The 17,692-nt window shown below is 39.3% G+C and overlaps 1 protein-coding gene across 1 annotated transcript in view; it reads left to right on the top strand.

Annotated features, from left to right (window-relative positions):
- Window positions 1-10,704, top strand: part of PACRG (parkin coregulated) — a 1,022,669-nt gene extending 1,011,965 nt beyond the window's left edge. Inside the window, exon 5 of the mRNA XM_075338224.1 lies at window positions 10,345-10,704. Coding sequence (XP_075194339.1) covers window positions 10,345-10,505 — 161 coding nt within the window. The 3' untranslated portion in view covers window positions 10,506-10,704. The remainder of the gene's footprint in view (window positions 1-10,344) is intronic.
- Window positions 10,705-17,692: the final 6,988 nt, after the last annotated feature.

Below are 17,692 nucleotides of genomic sequence, written 5' to 3'. Positions count from 1 at the left end.
TAACTAGTTTCATATAAACTTGTGTACTTTAACAAATATTGGTTCAGATTACACAGTGACTGCTTCTGATCCCAGAGGCAAGAGCAGTACCTTAATGTTTGAGATCCCAATGTACTGTAAATGTTTCCAGTAAAGCAAGAAAGAATATGTCTTGTTACATTAAAATATATCTCTTACTGCTATTCTTCTATTAAAGGAGTTCAGCATTCCAATGCTGCTCATTATTTCTGGATACGTAATGTAACCACATTCAGAGGGCAGGTATACTATAAAGTGTGCATTGTATAGAAACCTTTCTGTTTCTGGAACATAATCAAACCTTATTCCACGAGTAAGAAATGTAACAGAACATACAGCTGATGAAAAAATCCCTGACAGCAACAGATCGGCAGTTACTTTATACTAAGTGTTTTTATATTTCGTGTAAAATGAATACTCTCACTATTTCCTTTTCATTAATTGATATGGCTGCAATCAGGAACCACTGGAATCATTTACATCCACAATCAATGTTTGTATGGTGTTGAGAGCCGATTCTGCATTTTAAAGTCCTTTCTCCGCATGGTGCACTGATATAAAGTAACAGTTAGAAGGATGTCTCAGGAAAACCTCATGTATCAGTATCAATTTGCTTCAAAGTACAGATGATGACTGCATACTTAACTTTAGGTGTTCTGAACAAATCAATGCGATTCATCTTTCTTGTAGAGACAGTCATTGTACTGTTTCACTGAATTCATCCCTAATTATCTCACTTTGAGCTGGAATATTTGCTAATTTCAGTAGAGCTAGGGAATAAGCAGTTATTGTACTTGGCAGGTGACTTTACTGTGAAGCTGACCATTTTAGTCAAATCACTTCTGAGAGATCATTTTATACTTGAAGGCAAAGAAGGTAGATTTCTAGTGGATAGATGTTTCATAAAGCCCAGAGGAAATCCATAATAACAGTCCTACTAAATTGCTCTATTGTATAGAATGTACCTTTCATATTTTAGATTTATCACTTTTTAACTGCCCAAAAAAATGATGTTGAGGATTTATAAATATGTGCCACTTCAGCTATGCATAGCTATAGTGATAGGATATACAGAAGAGGACAAAATTGTTGGTACCCTTCTGTTAAAGTAAAAAAACCCACAAAGTTCACTGAAATAACTTGAAACTGATAAATGTAATTTTCAATTTAAATTTACTGAATATCAATTATTGATTTTACTGTTTTCCAAAGGGTCAGGAATGAATTGAAAAAATGAAAACTTATCTACCCCAGAACTCATATTGTCCATATAGGTTGACACTTGGATTTTCTGGCCTGGCCTTCATTCACAAGCCTCTGGTGATTTATACGTCACAGGTTCCCACAGGTCCCGTCAAGGTTTCAACCAGATCGTTGGTGTGAAGAAGTGCGATGACCTGCGAATGAAGACCAAACCTGAACAACCAAATGCACAGGGCCGGAAAGATAAATATTCTCTTCTTTTTCATTCTATTTATTTTGCTTTGGAGAGACCACAGACCGTAGTGAGATCAACTCTATTTCCATCAAATAAACTTTATGCAAATTGATTTTCATGTTCAAGTTCAAACAAATTACTAAATTCAAAATTCAGTATATTTACTCATTACTACTACATACAAAAGGCCTTACATGACAATAGAAGTACTGACTTTTCCTGCAATTGATTTTGTGTGTTGAATTATTTAAAGGGCATACCAAAATTACACTATTATACAAGCTGTACATTGGCTACTTTACATTGTATCAGCGACATATCTTCAGCTTTGTCCAATGAAAAATTATGATAAAATATTTACAAAAATGTGAGAGGTTTACTCACTTATGTGATATACTGTATTTAATACTTTGTGCAAAAGCCTTTATTGGTAATGATATGTTGAAGATGCCTCTTGTATGGAGAAACTACTTGCATGCATTGCTTAGGTGAGATTTTGGCCCATTCTTGCTCACAAACACTCTGACGGGTTACTCACTTTTTTTACGTACTGTACATTTCAGGATGTGTATTCAATACTTTTTCCATTTGTCATTTCTCATTATTACACATCACTAAATTTTTAACATCTATGGTGTTATCTCTTTGCCTGTGTGGATTAAAAAAGTTGTTACCGACATCTGGTGAGGAATTCATGTCAAAAGAATTATAATTACTTAGAGAATTGGTGAATTGTTCACTACTTATTTGACCCACTATACATATAAATATGTATATATATATATATATATATATATATATATATATATATATATATATATATATATATATTTATTTAGATATATCTATCTATATATATATATTTTTATATATATGTATATATATATATATAAATAAAATATATATATATATATATATATATATATATATATATATATATATACACTGAACAAGAGTATATAAACACAACACTTTTATTTTTCCTCCCATTTTTCAAGAACTGAACTCAAAGATCTAAGACTTTATTTATTTACACAAAAGACTTTTCTCTCATGTTTTGCTCACAGATTTGTCTAATTCTTCATTAGGGAGCACTTCTCCTTTGCAGAGATATTCTATCCATCTCACAGGTGTGGCATACCAAGATGCTAATTACACAGCAGGATTATTGCACAGGTGTGCCTTAGGCTTGTCACAATAAAAGGCCACTCAAAAATGTGTAGTTTTATAACACAGCACAATGCCACAGATGTTGCAAGTTTTGAGGGAGCATACAATTGGCATGCTGACTGCAGGAGTATCTACCAGAGCTGCTGCCCAGGAATTGAATTTTAACTTCTCTACCACAAGTCGTTTCCAAAGATGAATTTGCTAGTACATTCAACCAACCTCATAACCACAGACCACATGTAACAGCACTAGCGACCTAAACATCCAGCATCTTCACCTCTAAGATTATCTGAGGCCAGCCACCTGAACAAATGGTTTGCATTACCAACGAATTTCTGCACAAACTGTCAGAAACCATCTCAAGGAAGCTCACATGCATTCTCGTCAGCCTCATTGGGGTGTAGTTTGTCATTGTAACTGACATTAGTGGGCAAATTATCAAATTCAGTGACATTTGACACATTGGAAAGGTGCTCTCTTCATGGATAATTCCCAGTTTTCACTGCACAGGGCAGATAGTAGACTGGCAAATAGTGGTCACACCAGATACAATATTTTTCTGATAACCCTTCCCGCTTCCCCCTCCAATACTTTAAACTGCACATTTTAAAGTTGTGGTTTTTTTTTTATTGTAGTCATGCTGTCTAATCAGCATCTTGACATGACACACCTGTGAGGTGGACGGATTATCTCGGCAAAGGAGAAGTGCTCACTAACAGATTTAGACACATTTGTGAGCAATATTTGAGAGAAAATAGCCTTTTTTGTACATAGAAAAAGTCTTAGAACTTTGAGTTCAGCTCATGAAAAATGGGAGCAAAAACTAAAGTGTTGCTTTTATATTTTTGCTCAGTATATATATATATATATATATATATATATATATATATATATATATATATATATATTTATATATATACAGTCATATGAAAATGTTTGGGCACCCTTATTAATGTTAACCTTTTTTCTTTATAACAATTTGGGTTTTTGCAACAGCTATTTCAGTTTCATGAATCTAATAACTGATGGACTGATTAATATTTCTGGATTGAAACGAGGTTTATTGTACTAACAGAAAATGTGCAATCCACATTTAAACAAAATTTGACCGGTGCAAAAGTATGGGCACCTCAACATAAAAGTGACATTAATATTTTGCAGATCCTCCTTTTGCAAAAATAACAGCCTCTAGTCGCTTCCTGTAGCTTTTAATGAGTTCCTGGATCCTGGATGAAGGTATATTTGACCATTCCTGTTTACAAAACAATTTCAGTTCAGTTAAGTTTGATGGTCGCCGAGCATGGACAGCCGCTTCAAATCATCCCACAGATGTTCAATGATATTCAGGTCTGGGGACTGGGATGGCCATTCCAGAACATTGCAATTGTTCCTCTGCATGAATGCCTGAGTAGATTTGGAGTGGTGTTTTGGATCATTGTCTTGCTAAAATATCCATCCCCTGCGTAACTTCAACTTCGTCACTGATTCTTGCACATTATTGTCAAGAATCTGCTGATACTGAGTTGAATCCATGCGACCCTCAACTTTAACAAGATTCCCGGTGCCGGCATTGGCAACACAGCCCCAAAGCCTGATGGAACCTCCACCAAATTTTACTGTGGGTAGCAAGTGCTTTTCTGGGAATGCCGTGTTTTTTTGCCTCCATGCATAACACCTTTTTGTATGACCAAACAACTCAATCTTTGTTTCATCAGTCCACAGGACCTTCTTCCAAAATGTAACTGGCTTGTCCAAATGTGCTTTTGCATACCGCAGGCGACTCTGTTTGTGGCGTGCTTGTAGAAACGGCTTCTTTCGCATCAATCTCCCATACAGCTTCTCCTTGTGCAAAGTGCGCTGTATTGTTGACCGATGCACATTGACACCATCTGCAGCAAGAGGATGCTGCAGGTCTTTGGAGGTGGTCTGTGGATTGTCCTTGACTGTTCTCACCATTCTTCTTCTCTGCCTTTCTGTTATTTTTCTTGCCCTGCCACTTCTGGGCTTAACAAGAACTGTACCTGTGTTCTTCCATTTCCTTACTATGTTCCTCACAGTGGAAACTGACAGTTTAAATCTCTGAGACAACTTTTTGTATCCTTCCCCTGAACAACTATGTTGAATAATCTTTGTTTTCAGATCATTTGAGAGTTGTTTTGAGGAGCCCATGATGCTACTCTTCATAGGAGATTCAAATAGGAGAACAACTTGCAAGTGGCCACCTTAAATACCTTTTCTCATGATTGGATACACCTGCCTATGAAGTTCAAAGCTCAATGAGGTTACAAAACCAAATTTAGTGCTTTAGTAAGTCAGTAAAAAGTAGTTAGGAGTGTTCAAATCAAGAAATTGATAAGGGTGCCCATACTTTTGCACCGGTCAGATTTTGTTTAAATGCGGATTGCACATTTTCTGTTAGTACAATAAACCTCATTTCAATCCAGAAATATTACTCAGTCCATCAGTTATTAGATATACGAAACAGAAATAGCTGTTGCAAAAACCCAATTTGTTATAAAGAAAAAAGGTTAACATTAATAGGGGTGCCCAAACTTTTTCATATGACTGTATATATATATATATATATATATATATATATATATATATACAGTACAGACCAAAAGTTTGGACACACCTTCTCATTCAAAGAGTTTTCTTTATTTTCATGACTCTGAAAATTGTAGATTCACATTGAAGGCATCAAAACTATGAATTAACACATGTTGAATGAAATACTTAACTTATACTAATTCTAGGTTCTTCAAAGTAGCCACCTTTTGCTTTGATTACTGCTTTGCACACTCTTGGCATTCTCTGGATGAGCTTCAAGAGGTAGTTACCGGAAATGGTTTTCCAACAGTCTTGAAGGAGTTCCCAGAGATGCTTAGCACCTGTTGGCCTTTTTGCCTTCACTCTGCCATCCAGCTCACCCCAAACCCTCTCGATTGGGTTTAAGTCTGGTGACTGTGGAGACCAGGTCATCTGGCATAGCTCCCCATCACTCTCCTTCTTAGTCAAATAGCCCTAAAACAGCCCTTACACAGTATATACCTATATATATATATATATATATATATATATATATATATATATATATATACAGTACAGACCAAAAGTTTAGACACACCTTCTCATCTCTAGAACAAGTGTTAAAAGGAAACTTTGTGCAGCAGGCCTCTATGGTAAAATAGCTGCTAGGAAACCACTGCTAAGGACAGGCAACAAGCAGAAGGGACTTGTTTGGGCTAAAGAACACAAGGAATGGACATTAGACCAGTTGGAATCTGTGCTTTAGTCTGATGAGTCCAAATTTGAGATCTTTGGATCCAACCACCGTATCTTTGTAGAAAAGGTGAACAGATGGACTCTACATGGCTGGTTCCCACCGTGAATAATGGGGGAGGAGGTGTGATGGTGTGGGGGTGCTTTGCTGGTGACACTGTTGGGGATTTATTCAAAATTGAAGGCATACTAAACCAGCATGCCTACCACAGCATCTTGCAGCAGCGTGCTATTCCATCTGGTTTGTATTTAGTTGGACCATCATTTATTTTTCAACAGGATAGTGACCCCAAACACACCTCCAGGCTGTGTAAGGGCTATTTGACTAAGAAGGAGAGTGATGGGGTCCTACGCCAGATGACCTGGTCTCCACAGTCACCAGACCTAAACCCAATCGAGATGGTTTGGGGTTAGCTGGATGGCAGAGTGAAGGCAAAAAGGCCAACAGGTGCTAAGCATCTCTGGGAACTCCTTCAAGACTGTTGGAAAACCATTTCCGGTGACTACGTCTTGAAGCTCATCCAGAGAATGCAAGAGTGTGCAAAGCAGTAATCAAACCAAAAGGTAGCTACTTTGAAGAACCTAGAATATAAGACATATTTTCAGTTGTATCACACTTTTTTGTTAAGTATTTCATTCCACATGTGTTAATTCATAGTTTTGATGCCTTCAATGTGAATCTACAATTTTCAGAGTCATGAAAATAAAGAAAACTCTTTGAATGAGAAGGTGTGTCCAAACTTTTGGTCTGTACTATATATATATATATTTATATATATATATACACACACACATACCTCCAGATTTACTGTATATAGCCATTGACGGTACATATTGTTAGTTACAAATTCACATAAAACCCTAAATGCCTGTGGGTTTCCAGTAAGAAACCTATTTTTGGCCATACAATTGCTTTCATAATGCTCCACTTATTCTTTATGAGTTTCTAAATATCATATACTGTATTTACTGTAGAATATAGTTGGTGTGAAATTATGTCAAATTTAATCTATATCATTTCAATCAACTGATGACTCATATACAGTCAGTAAAATAAAGAATCTGATGGCGATATAACAAAAAAGAATTTGTAGTTATTAATATAATTTAAGTGAACATGGAAAAATAATGCATACTGGTATATGAGCACTAATATGAGAATTATAGGAAAGCACTTGCTAAAATATAGCAACAAAGAATATTAAAAGTAGAGTTGTGTTGCATTTTGAAATAGTATACTTTTGTGTGTTCCTGAATTACAACGACAGATTGTAATAGCAGACTTGGCATTTCTTTCAAACATTTTAGAATCTTTAGTATTTTGATTTGCCGATTGTTAAATGCATATACGGTATATGTGTAATATCATGAGTGTCGCCTCAGCCAGTATAGCTCTTTAGTGGCCTGATAATATAGTAGAATATATATTTTAGGGGGATGACCTTCACTATAAACTGCTGATATTACTCATTTCTTAATGAAAACCTTTGTATTCGTATCTGCCAGTGGAGAATTATCCTGTCATTGTGATGTGTTAAGTTAGACTTAGAAAAGCTGCTATTCAACCTATTTTGTTAAGAAATCTCAGCAATGTGATTATAAGGAATTATAGGGAAATAAAAACCAGCATTGGCAGTAGACAGATCTGGCTTAGAAGCATTGTGGGAGTTTGAACATGCCCTTGATTGAGCTAACTGCTTAGAATAAAAATAAAGGCTACCTGTCGTGACAAATAGAATAGTTACTTTCTATGTGTCATTTAATGTATGAATGTTCTAAAATCTCATATATTATGCATATACACTGTATTGTAGACATAGATTAAAGAACATTTTATAAGCCTATTAGTTTTATAAGTCTGCACACATAGATTTAGAGGACGCAGTTCACACTGCTCTTGCAACATCTAGAAAGGGTTTCTCTGGACCTTGGATAAATCATCATGATACCTCTCTAAGATAACCCATCAATCCCTGATTAGTAGGAGGCTGCCTGGTAGCACTTTCACTATCAGCTGATTCTTCAGTGCTGGAGAGGAGAAGTGGGAGTTAATGCCACGCTGTCGCCAAGAAAGAGGAACAAAAATTGTTGATTTGATAACAAAAATGTATTATTCCATAGGTCAATGCGTTTCAGGGCTCAAGTCCCCTTCTTCAGGACCAAAAAAGAAGAAAAATCAACAATATCAATATGAAAGATATTGTTGATTTTTCTTCTTCTTTTTTGGTCCTGAAGAAGGAGACTTGAGCCCTAAAACATGTTGACCTATGGAATAAAACATTTTTGTTATCAAATCAACAATATTTTTCCTTCTTCTTGGCGATAGCGCAGCATTAACCCCACTTCTCCTTTCCAGCACTGAAGATGCTTTCATATGGGGCTGTGGCAGCCACCTTTGTCTTTATGCATGCTTGGTGGTTGTGACTTTCACAACCTTATAAGGTGAGTGTAAACTTTTACACACCGCTATTTTAATATCTGGTAAGACCCTATTTGCACTTTTTATCCTCAGCTTTTACTATCAGCTGATTGAAAGGTCAGTGGGGTTCTGGCGAGTGCTATATTCCCTTCATTGTTTACCAAGCATAGCTTCATAATGTTGTGGCCGCTGTGCATGGCATTCCTTGGTTGAACTAAGCTGAAAAGATCTGTATGGCTAGGCACAGCTGAATGGTCCCTTCATTATTAAATAAGTTGATGGCCATGTTTTGGCAACCGTGCCGACAAGCTAATTTATGGACTATTCTATAGCCTGTCATACATATTAGATGGTTTGGCTGATCCTTTAGCTGGCAGCTATTTCTGCACGTCTGGTGGAGGCTTATCTCCAAGAAAACAATAGGAATAACAGTGCACAATTGGTCAAGCTGGATCCTTAGCTTCCCTGCCAATCAATTATCCTTCCCCATACACATTAATTTAATGGCTAAACCCGTCAATGACAGTCGGTTCAGCTGACATTATTCTAATGGGTATTATAGTGTCAGAAAATAGGGTGAACTGTCTTTCAGTCATACATATTTGCCAACTTTGGAAACCCACATCAGAGGACATTAATTCTCCACCTTGATTTGATTTATCAATAGAATTGTCTCAGATGGCTCAGGACTTGTTCTTTTCATGCAGAATAGCACAATATCTGTGTTTTTTTTTGTTTTGTTTTAGGGTGGTTCCAGCATTAGACTGTTGACAAGAACAGTATGTGATTGGTGTGTATGTGTGGTGTGCATATATTTGGGGAATGTGCAAAAACATCTGCTACAAATTCTGATAAACTGGCTGGAAAAGCACTGCATAAATGCGTGCACTTTTATTGTTGAATTTTTTCCATGCGGCTTTTGTTGTGGATTTTTCCCTACTCAGTATGGGTGAAATCTGCAGCAAAAATGCTGAAAGAATTGACATGCTGCTAAATCTACACCAGATCTACAAGAAGAAAATAAACAACTTGTGCATGAGACTTCAGGAATATCATTCCCTTTGTTAGTACTAAGAAATCCTTCAGGTTTACTGACAACACTATTCGGGAAACAATTATGCCAAAAATACATTTGCACGTACCCTTGTGTGTGGTGTGTGAAATGTGTGTGATTACTTTATGCACTTAGTGCTGGGTTGTATAATCAATGCATATTAAGTAAATAGCCCAGATTGTCGTTATTTGTATTCTCCAGTATGAATGACAGATTGGTGCTGAGTCTGTATCTGGGAGCACGATCTGTGGCTATCTAAACTACGCAGCAATAAAAGGTTTTGCTTCTTCTCGAAGCTCCAAATGCAAATTAATGGGAAAAAATGCTTCATAGCTCATGAATTGTTTTCTCTATATGATTAGTATTGATCCCTTGGTTGCCCTTTTTAGTTGTAGGTCACTTTGAAAAACTTTACAAAAGCACTTTAAATAATGAATCGTTCTTGTAAATTATGCAGACTTTGGTCCCGTAGACTGAACTGACAAGAGTCACTTGTTATAGTAAATCAATAGTTTACACTCATAAAGTTTTTATTCTTTAACTTTAATCTTCTATTCCCCTTGCAAATTTTTGCTCCGCAACGTGAAGTAAATTAAACAGAATAGCAGCCATTGTATTAAGTCTATAAATTCCCTACATAACTCTGATTTATGGAAGACCTTTTAATACCCGTTAAGTTCCTCAATGAGCAAAAATGAATTCTTTCTTTAGAAAAAGTTAGATGATTTTCAAAGTATTTGGGAACATGGAGATGAGAGTGTTTTAAGGAAATATTGCATTCTTCATTATTCTATATAATCACTTATATACTGCTTTTCAGTTATGTTCTCTTTAAAATAATTATTTCAATCATTACTATTATATCAATGTCTCTGGTTAGGCTGGTATATAAACATTACATTTCGTAACATCCAATTGAAATTAACGAAATTAAGAACTAACAATGATGTCTTCTTTGTGCAGTAAACTCCGGAGATGGCATTGACTACAGCCAGCAAAAACGTGAAAACATTGGAGACCTGATTCAAGAAACACTAGAAGCCTTTGAGCGTCATGGAGGAGAAGACGCCTTCATCAATATAAAATACATGGTGCCTACCTATGAATCCTGCTTGCTAAACTAGAATAATATGCAATAAGCGGGTGGACTGGAGCCCCCTCTGTGTGCTACTGTAACGGCACACCAATTTGTTCATTTTTCTGTTATTTATGACTTTCTTTCTTCACATCTGCTAAAATGGGATCTTTTGGCCATTTGACTGTTAGTACTATTGTGCACCAGGCTATGGAATACATAAACACTGACTGTTTCATACATTACAATGGTGTACTGTGCTTTTTTGTACCATGAAAGAATACGCTCTTTATGGCTGAGATGACTGAAATGAGAGTCAGAGTTAAGGCTTCACTTGTACAGACAATAAAACTATAATTTTCATATGCAATTCAGCAATTGCTGCTCTGTGTTCTGTTACCCTAAGGGTGATGTCAGAGGTTTTAATGAGGGTTTGCTCTGACTACTTAATAGGTGTTTGTCATGGAAAAGAACTCGCAGTTCAGCTGTGACTTTTCTGCAGCTGTGCAATGTAAAATGTCCAATTGCATAGTAAACCACTTCATTTATTCTATACATTAAGTAAAAGTGACATTTTAGGAGTGAATACTAAAATTGTCTAATAGTAGAAGGGGTTTTCAATATCAGCCTCACATACATCATCATTACATCTATGATCTCTGCATGTATTTATCTATTACCATCTAGCTATATTCAAAACATCTTGGATGCTATTTAATGAAGGTCTTGCATCAGGGTAATAATGAAAAGTTTCATATCTACACATTACATCTGCTTTATTACCAGACTACAGATAAAGCCACCTAAGAAGGTGTGAGATAACGGGGACATTCATATGTGACGGACGGTACGTATCTCCCAGAATGCGTACAGAAACATATTAGAGCCCTACATAATGGTCAGTCCACTAACCTCCAGTCCGGGTTATGCAGGTGGCTCATGGCCATAGTTCTCATTTAAAAGCTCCTTGTAAAGGCCTGGATGGGGCAGAGTTGCTTTGTAAGCTGCAGAGCAAGAATCTGAGAGGAGTGCAGACCCGTGTGGTGCGATAACACAGGTCTGTGGGCCCCCTGAAAAGCAGTACGGGGTACAGTAAGACCGTCTTCTATGGCAGCGGGTACCTGTGTGACGTGGTAACCTATGGACTGTATATAGCCTGGCTGTATCCTGGAGGACGTATATCCTGTGCAGCAGCGGTAAATAAACTTATGTTGATTGGACTTTTTTGGGTCACTGCCTCTTTGTCGTCCTGGGGGACCCCCACCCCGCTACATTATGGTGGAGAATGCGGGCATCGATCCCGCTACCTTTCGCAAGAGGTGAACGGAATTGAGCATCCGGTTACCTACTTGAGCCGGAAACTTACCCCGGCGGAGAAAAATTATAGCGTAGTGGAGAAGGAGTGCTTGGCTATTAAATGGGCCTTGGAGTCCCTGCGCTATTATTAGCTCGGGCGACAGTTTTGGTTGGTGACGGACCACGCGCCCCTCTTCTGGATGAGAAATGCGAAGGAACGGAATGCCCGGGTCACCCGCTGGTTCCTGTCCCTTCAGAATTTTAGTTTTACGGTGGAACATCGGGCCGATTCGTCCCAGGGCAATGCCGATGCCCTGTCTCGGGCGGCCTGTTTGGGAGCATCCGTTCATCCCCTCTGGTTTGAACGGAGGGGGGGGTATGTGAGATAGTGGGGACATTCATATGTGACGGACGGTACGTATCTCCCAGAATGCGTACAGAAACATATTAGAGCCCTACATAGTGGTCAGTCCACTAACCTCCAGTCCGGGTTATGCAGGTGGCTCATGGCCACAGTTCTCATTTAAAAGCTCCTTGTAAAGGCCTGGGTGGGACAGAGTTGCTTTGTAAGCTGTAGAGCAAGAAGCTGAGAGGAGTGCAGACCCGTGTGGTGTGATAACATAGGTCTGTGGGCCCCCTGAAAAGCAGTACGGGGTACAGTAAGACCGTCTTCTACAGCAGCGGGTACCTGTGTGATGTGGTAACCTATGGACTGTATATAGCCTGGCTGTATCCTGGAGGACGTATATCCTGTGCAGCAGCGGTAAATAAACTTATGTTGATTGGACTTTTTTGGGTCACTGCCTCTTTGTCGTCCTGGGGGACCCCCACCCCGCTACAAAGGGTACCAGAGAGAACATAGATATCCTGCAGCTTTTCATCTATATTATCATTCACTCCTAGAAACTGTGGTTTTAATAATTGAAACATTTCTGGTTCCTTGATATAGGCCTCATTCAGACAGCTATTTTCCAATATTGATAAATGTAGAATAATGCACCTAGGATGAAGTAATCCTATAGCTGCATATACATTAAATGGAAGTAAACTCAGGACTACAGAACAAGAGAAGGATGTGGGTATTCTGGTTACAAGTAAGCTGAGCAGCAGCACTCAATGCCAAGCAGCAGCTGAAATAGCAAACAAGATTTTAGGGTGTATAAAAAGAGAGATTAGATCCCATGATCCCAACGTAATGTCACCCCTCTACTAGCACTTGTAATGCCACATCTAGAATATCATTCATTCATATCAATCATTCATATGCGATTCGCACACTTAAGGGTACATTACACGCTGCGACATCGCTAACGATTTATCGTCAGGGTCATGGTATTTGTGACGCACATCCGGCGTCGTTAGCGACATCGCAGCATGTGACACGTACGAGCGACCTGCAACGATCGCAAAAGTGGTAAAATATGTTGGTTTTGGAGAGGTCGTTCAAACACCAAATATCGTTGTTTGGGCAACAGCGATGTTGTTCGTTGTTCCTGCGGCATCACACATCGCTATGTGTGACACCGCAGGAGCGACGAACATCTCCTTACCTCCGTCCACCGGCAATGAGGAAGGAAGGAGGTGGGCGGCATGTTCCAGCCGCTCATCTCCGCCCTTCCTCTGCTATTGGACGGCTGCCGTGTGACGTCGCTGTGACGCCGCACGAACCGCCCCCTTAGAAAGAAGGCGGTTCGCCGGGCAGAGCGACATCGCAGGTAAGGTAAGTCCGTGTGATGGGTGTTAGCGATGTGCGCCACGTGCAGCGATTTGCCCATGGGATTGTTCAGGTTTGAAAGGAAAGTCTACAGCCACAAATGCTCACAGCATATACATTGCACACTTTTAGGATTCTCCGATATCAGTGGTTGAGAGTGGATGGCCATGTGAGCCCAAGTATGAGATATGTATACTTCTGGCCACATTCTGACAATACATGTCTGTCCTCACTCAATTAATGTTCATTGAGCGATGCAGCACGCCTTTTCGGCACGTGACTGCATGTATATAAATCACATACTTTTGGTTTTGTGACCTCTCACTCTCTTCACCGGCACAAGAGAATCCTGACAGTGTGCACTGTGCACACTGTGAGAATTCAGAAGTCTACAGTCACATAGAGTGACTCATTACAAACTTGGACAACTCTTTTAATGCTCCTAACAAATGAAATCATAGTAAAACTTAACTTGTCAGACAGCACAATTCTTTATTAACATATCACATAATCTTACAAATTATGAATTGTTAAATGATCAGAACAAATAACAGTACAGAAATACATACAGTGCCTTATGAAAGTATTTGGCCCCCTTGAATTTTTCAACCTTTCCCCACATTTCAGGCTTCAAACATAAAGATAAAAAATTTTTAAAATTATAGTGAAGAATCAACAAGTGGGACACAATTGTGCAGTTGAACGAAATTTATTGCTTATTTAAAATTTTTATAAAAAATAATGAACTGAAAATTAGGGCGTGCAATATTATTCGGCCCCTTTATTCCCTTCAGCAACAGAGCAATTTCCGTTTTTGCATTTTTGTTTTTTGCTCCCCTTCTTCCGAGAGCCGTAACTTTGTTTTTTGCGGGACGAGTTGTACTTTTAAATGAAACCATAAGTTTTACCATATAGTGTACTGGAAAACAGCAAAAAAAATTCCAAGTGTGGAAAAACTGCAAAAAAAAGTGTGATCACACAATAGTTTTTGGGATATTTTCTTCACCGTGTTCACTATATGGTAAAACTGATGTGTTGGTGTGATGCTTCAGGTCAGGTCGGTGTGAGTTTGTAGACACCAAACGTGTAGTTTTACTAAAGTTTATCTAAAGGGTAAAAAAAATCACGTTTGTCCAATAAAAGTGGTGCATGTGTTGCGCCATTTTCCGAAACCTGTAGCGTTCTCATTTTTCCTTATCTATGCCTCAGTGACGAGTTATTTTTAGCGTCTCAAGCTGACGTTTCTAATGGTAATTTTTGTGCAGATGCTACGTTTTGATCGCCTGTTATGGCATTTTGCGCAAAACTTTCGGCAACCAAAAAACGTAATTTTGGCATTTGGATTTTTTTGCTGTTATGCCGTTTACTGATCAGATTAATTGATTTTATATTTTGATAGATCGGGCATTTCTGAACGCGGCGATACCAAATATGTGTATAATTTTTATTTTTTTGACCCTTTAATTTTCAATGGGGCGAAAGGGAGGTGATTTGAACTTTTAGGGGTTTTTTTTGTTTTGTTTTGTTTTTTAAACTTTTTTTTTTACTTCTTTTTATATTTTACTAGTCCCCCCCAGGGGGCTATAGCAATCAACAATCCAATCGCTCTGCCTTATCTGCTGATCACAGCTACACAGCTGTAAACAGCAGATATGGTCACTTCCTGATTCATTCGGCTCCAGGCCGAGTGAAACAAAAAGTGACTAATGATAGCTAGAGGCGTCATCACATGCCCCTGTGCTACCATGGCAACCACCGAAAGTCATGTGATCACGCACGTGACTTCCAGTGGGGGCGGCGGTAAGTAAAAGTAATGGCCGTGCGCATATACATCTCTCTGCCAGACTTTGGCAGCGAGATGTAAGGGGTTAAATATTGTGAGTGGAAGCGATTCTACTCGTAACATGCAGGCACACATGTCAGCTGTTGAAAACAGCTGATATGTGCGCGGATCGCTGCAACATGCCCGCGGCTTAACCTCACATGCTCCATGACGGATAGATCTGTCCTTGGTCGTGAAGGGGTTAAGTTAATACTTTGTAGTGCGAGGAAAGAGTTAACCTTTTTCACTGGTTAGAAAAATAATAGAAATTCACTCTCCCTTGCAAGTTCAAGACCAGACTTATTTATGTAACAAACTCTGAGACCAAACTCAAGGACACAGAATGTTTTGACTTAGAAACAACTGAAAAACATCTTATTATGAGAAGAAATGTTATAGACTGTTATGGGAATTAAAGTCATTATGGTAATTTCTCTTGCTGGGAACATATAATCCACGACTTTAATGAATATGTATGTTGCATAGTTACGCCATAATCAACTTTGTATAACTTTGTAATGTAAACAAAAATCAATACAGTTCTAATTGGGAGCCACACATCTCCAGGTCTTATGTGTATAACAGCGTCTGCCTGTTTTCATTGAGCTGGAATAGCAGAGGGGGGTTACCGGTACTCTCTCCGCATTCGGACATCGCTGGCAACAGCTGTGACCGTTAGGTCAACCTAACATTATCTGGCGCCCGAACAGGGACCCGTGTTTATCCCTTGATGCGGTGGATTGTCTTGCCAACTCGAGGAGGAGGTGACCAGACGTGGGGACCAGGAATTCTTGGCCAGGTAAGAGTTGAACGCTTTCTGCTCTTTGCTCTGCTCCCCATCTCTGTTCTCTTCGTTCCTCTACGTGCAAGAGGTACACTGTGAGTAGATATTGGGTAATTGGCGGGTTTCTACTGAAGTCTGAGAGAGCTTTTGCCAGCAGATGTTTTCTGTGCCTTGTTTGTTTCTCTGCCCCTCTGTGCTTTGTCTCCGTGTGTCTGCTCTCCTGCATTTGCTTCTGTTCTGTTGTCCTTGTTGGTTGTCATAGATCCCATACATCAGTGAGTGTTGAAAGGGAATAGTGTACCTGCTCTGTCCAATGGATGTGATATTCACTGCCCTAGTGTTAGTGGGAATAGCCCTGTTTGCCATTGCTATCGGATATAGAGTGTACTTTGGTACAAGAAGGGTAACCCAGCGCCATTCAACATACTCAGCCCCCTCTGAACAGTTAGGACACCACCTTTCAGCAGGAATACAGATCAAGAGTCAGTCTCTGAGTACTTCCAGGATAGGTGGTTCTAGACCTCACCTTAGGTAGGAATACAAATAAGGAGTTAGTCTCTGAGTATCTCCAGGATAGGTAGGTTTAGTCCAAGGGATGTTCAAGGGTCTAAAACCTGAAGAAGATAGACGAAGAATGGGGCAAGGAATATCAAAGGACAGAAGAGCTGGATGCACCCTGCAACATCTCATTACGTGTTATCATGGCAAAAGAACAGCCAGTCAGTCCAAGGAAGTTTTTAAGACATTTGGATTGAAGAAGAAGGATCAATTGGACCCCAACAAATGGGACACAATAAGAGCTACTAGAGCAGGAGTGATAGCAGATAAATCATGGACTAAACTGGTCAGAACTCTTTCTGACATGGCAAAAACAGCCCACGATCAAGGTTGGATATACCATGAAGAATCAGATACAAGGGAAGAAACTGAGAAGAAGGCTAATAAGGATCAGCATCCTCCTCCGTACTTGTCAGCTACTCCTGCAACAACTCCAAAAATAGCAGGATCCCCGGAATGGACCTGCACAAACTGTGGCCAACAAAATTCGTACTGGAGTGAAACATGCCTAGCCTGTGGAGCCCCACAACACAAGCTACAAGCCACAGCACCAGTGCCTCTTTATCCCGTAGTGGAAAGAAGAGTCCTGATAAGACCACCTGTTGATGCACAAAACCCAAATACTCCCAGAGATGCAGTTCCTCGTACGTATGAAGACTACGTACCCTGGACTCCAACCGAGCAGATGGCTTTCCTGCAAAATGCTCCAGACCCGACTAGAAACCCTGTCAGTTTTTCACGTTACCTGAACCAAATACAGGTCTCCTACAGAAGCACTTGGTTTGACATGGAAGGTTTGTGTAGAGTTAAAATGTCTCCCGAACTGTATGCCAAACTCACTGCCCATCTGACAGGACATGTTCCAGACGATACCCGTAATGTGGAATCGGGCCAAGACTTCATGATAAGACTCAATCTCTTCTGCGCCCAGGAGAAAAGAACTAAGGGCACAATGGGACCAGTGCATCAAGGTCCTGTGGAGAATGTCAGCTCATTTTACTACAGATTAATGCAGTCATTCGCAGATGAAGGGCTGGACATAAAGCAGCCGCAATACGTCGC

This window comes from Anomaloglossus baeobatrachus, chromosome 3, assembly GCF_048569485.1.
Source record: "Anomaloglossus baeobatrachus isolate aAnoBae1 chromosome 3, aAnoBae1.hap1, whole genome shotgun sequence".
NCBI lineage: Eukaryota > Metazoa > Chordata > Amphibia > Anura > Aromobatidae > Anomaloglossus > Anomaloglossus baeobatrachus.
The sequence above is the reverse complement of the archived record's forward strand: the minus strand, read 5'-3'. Positions and strand labels throughout refer to the sequence as shown.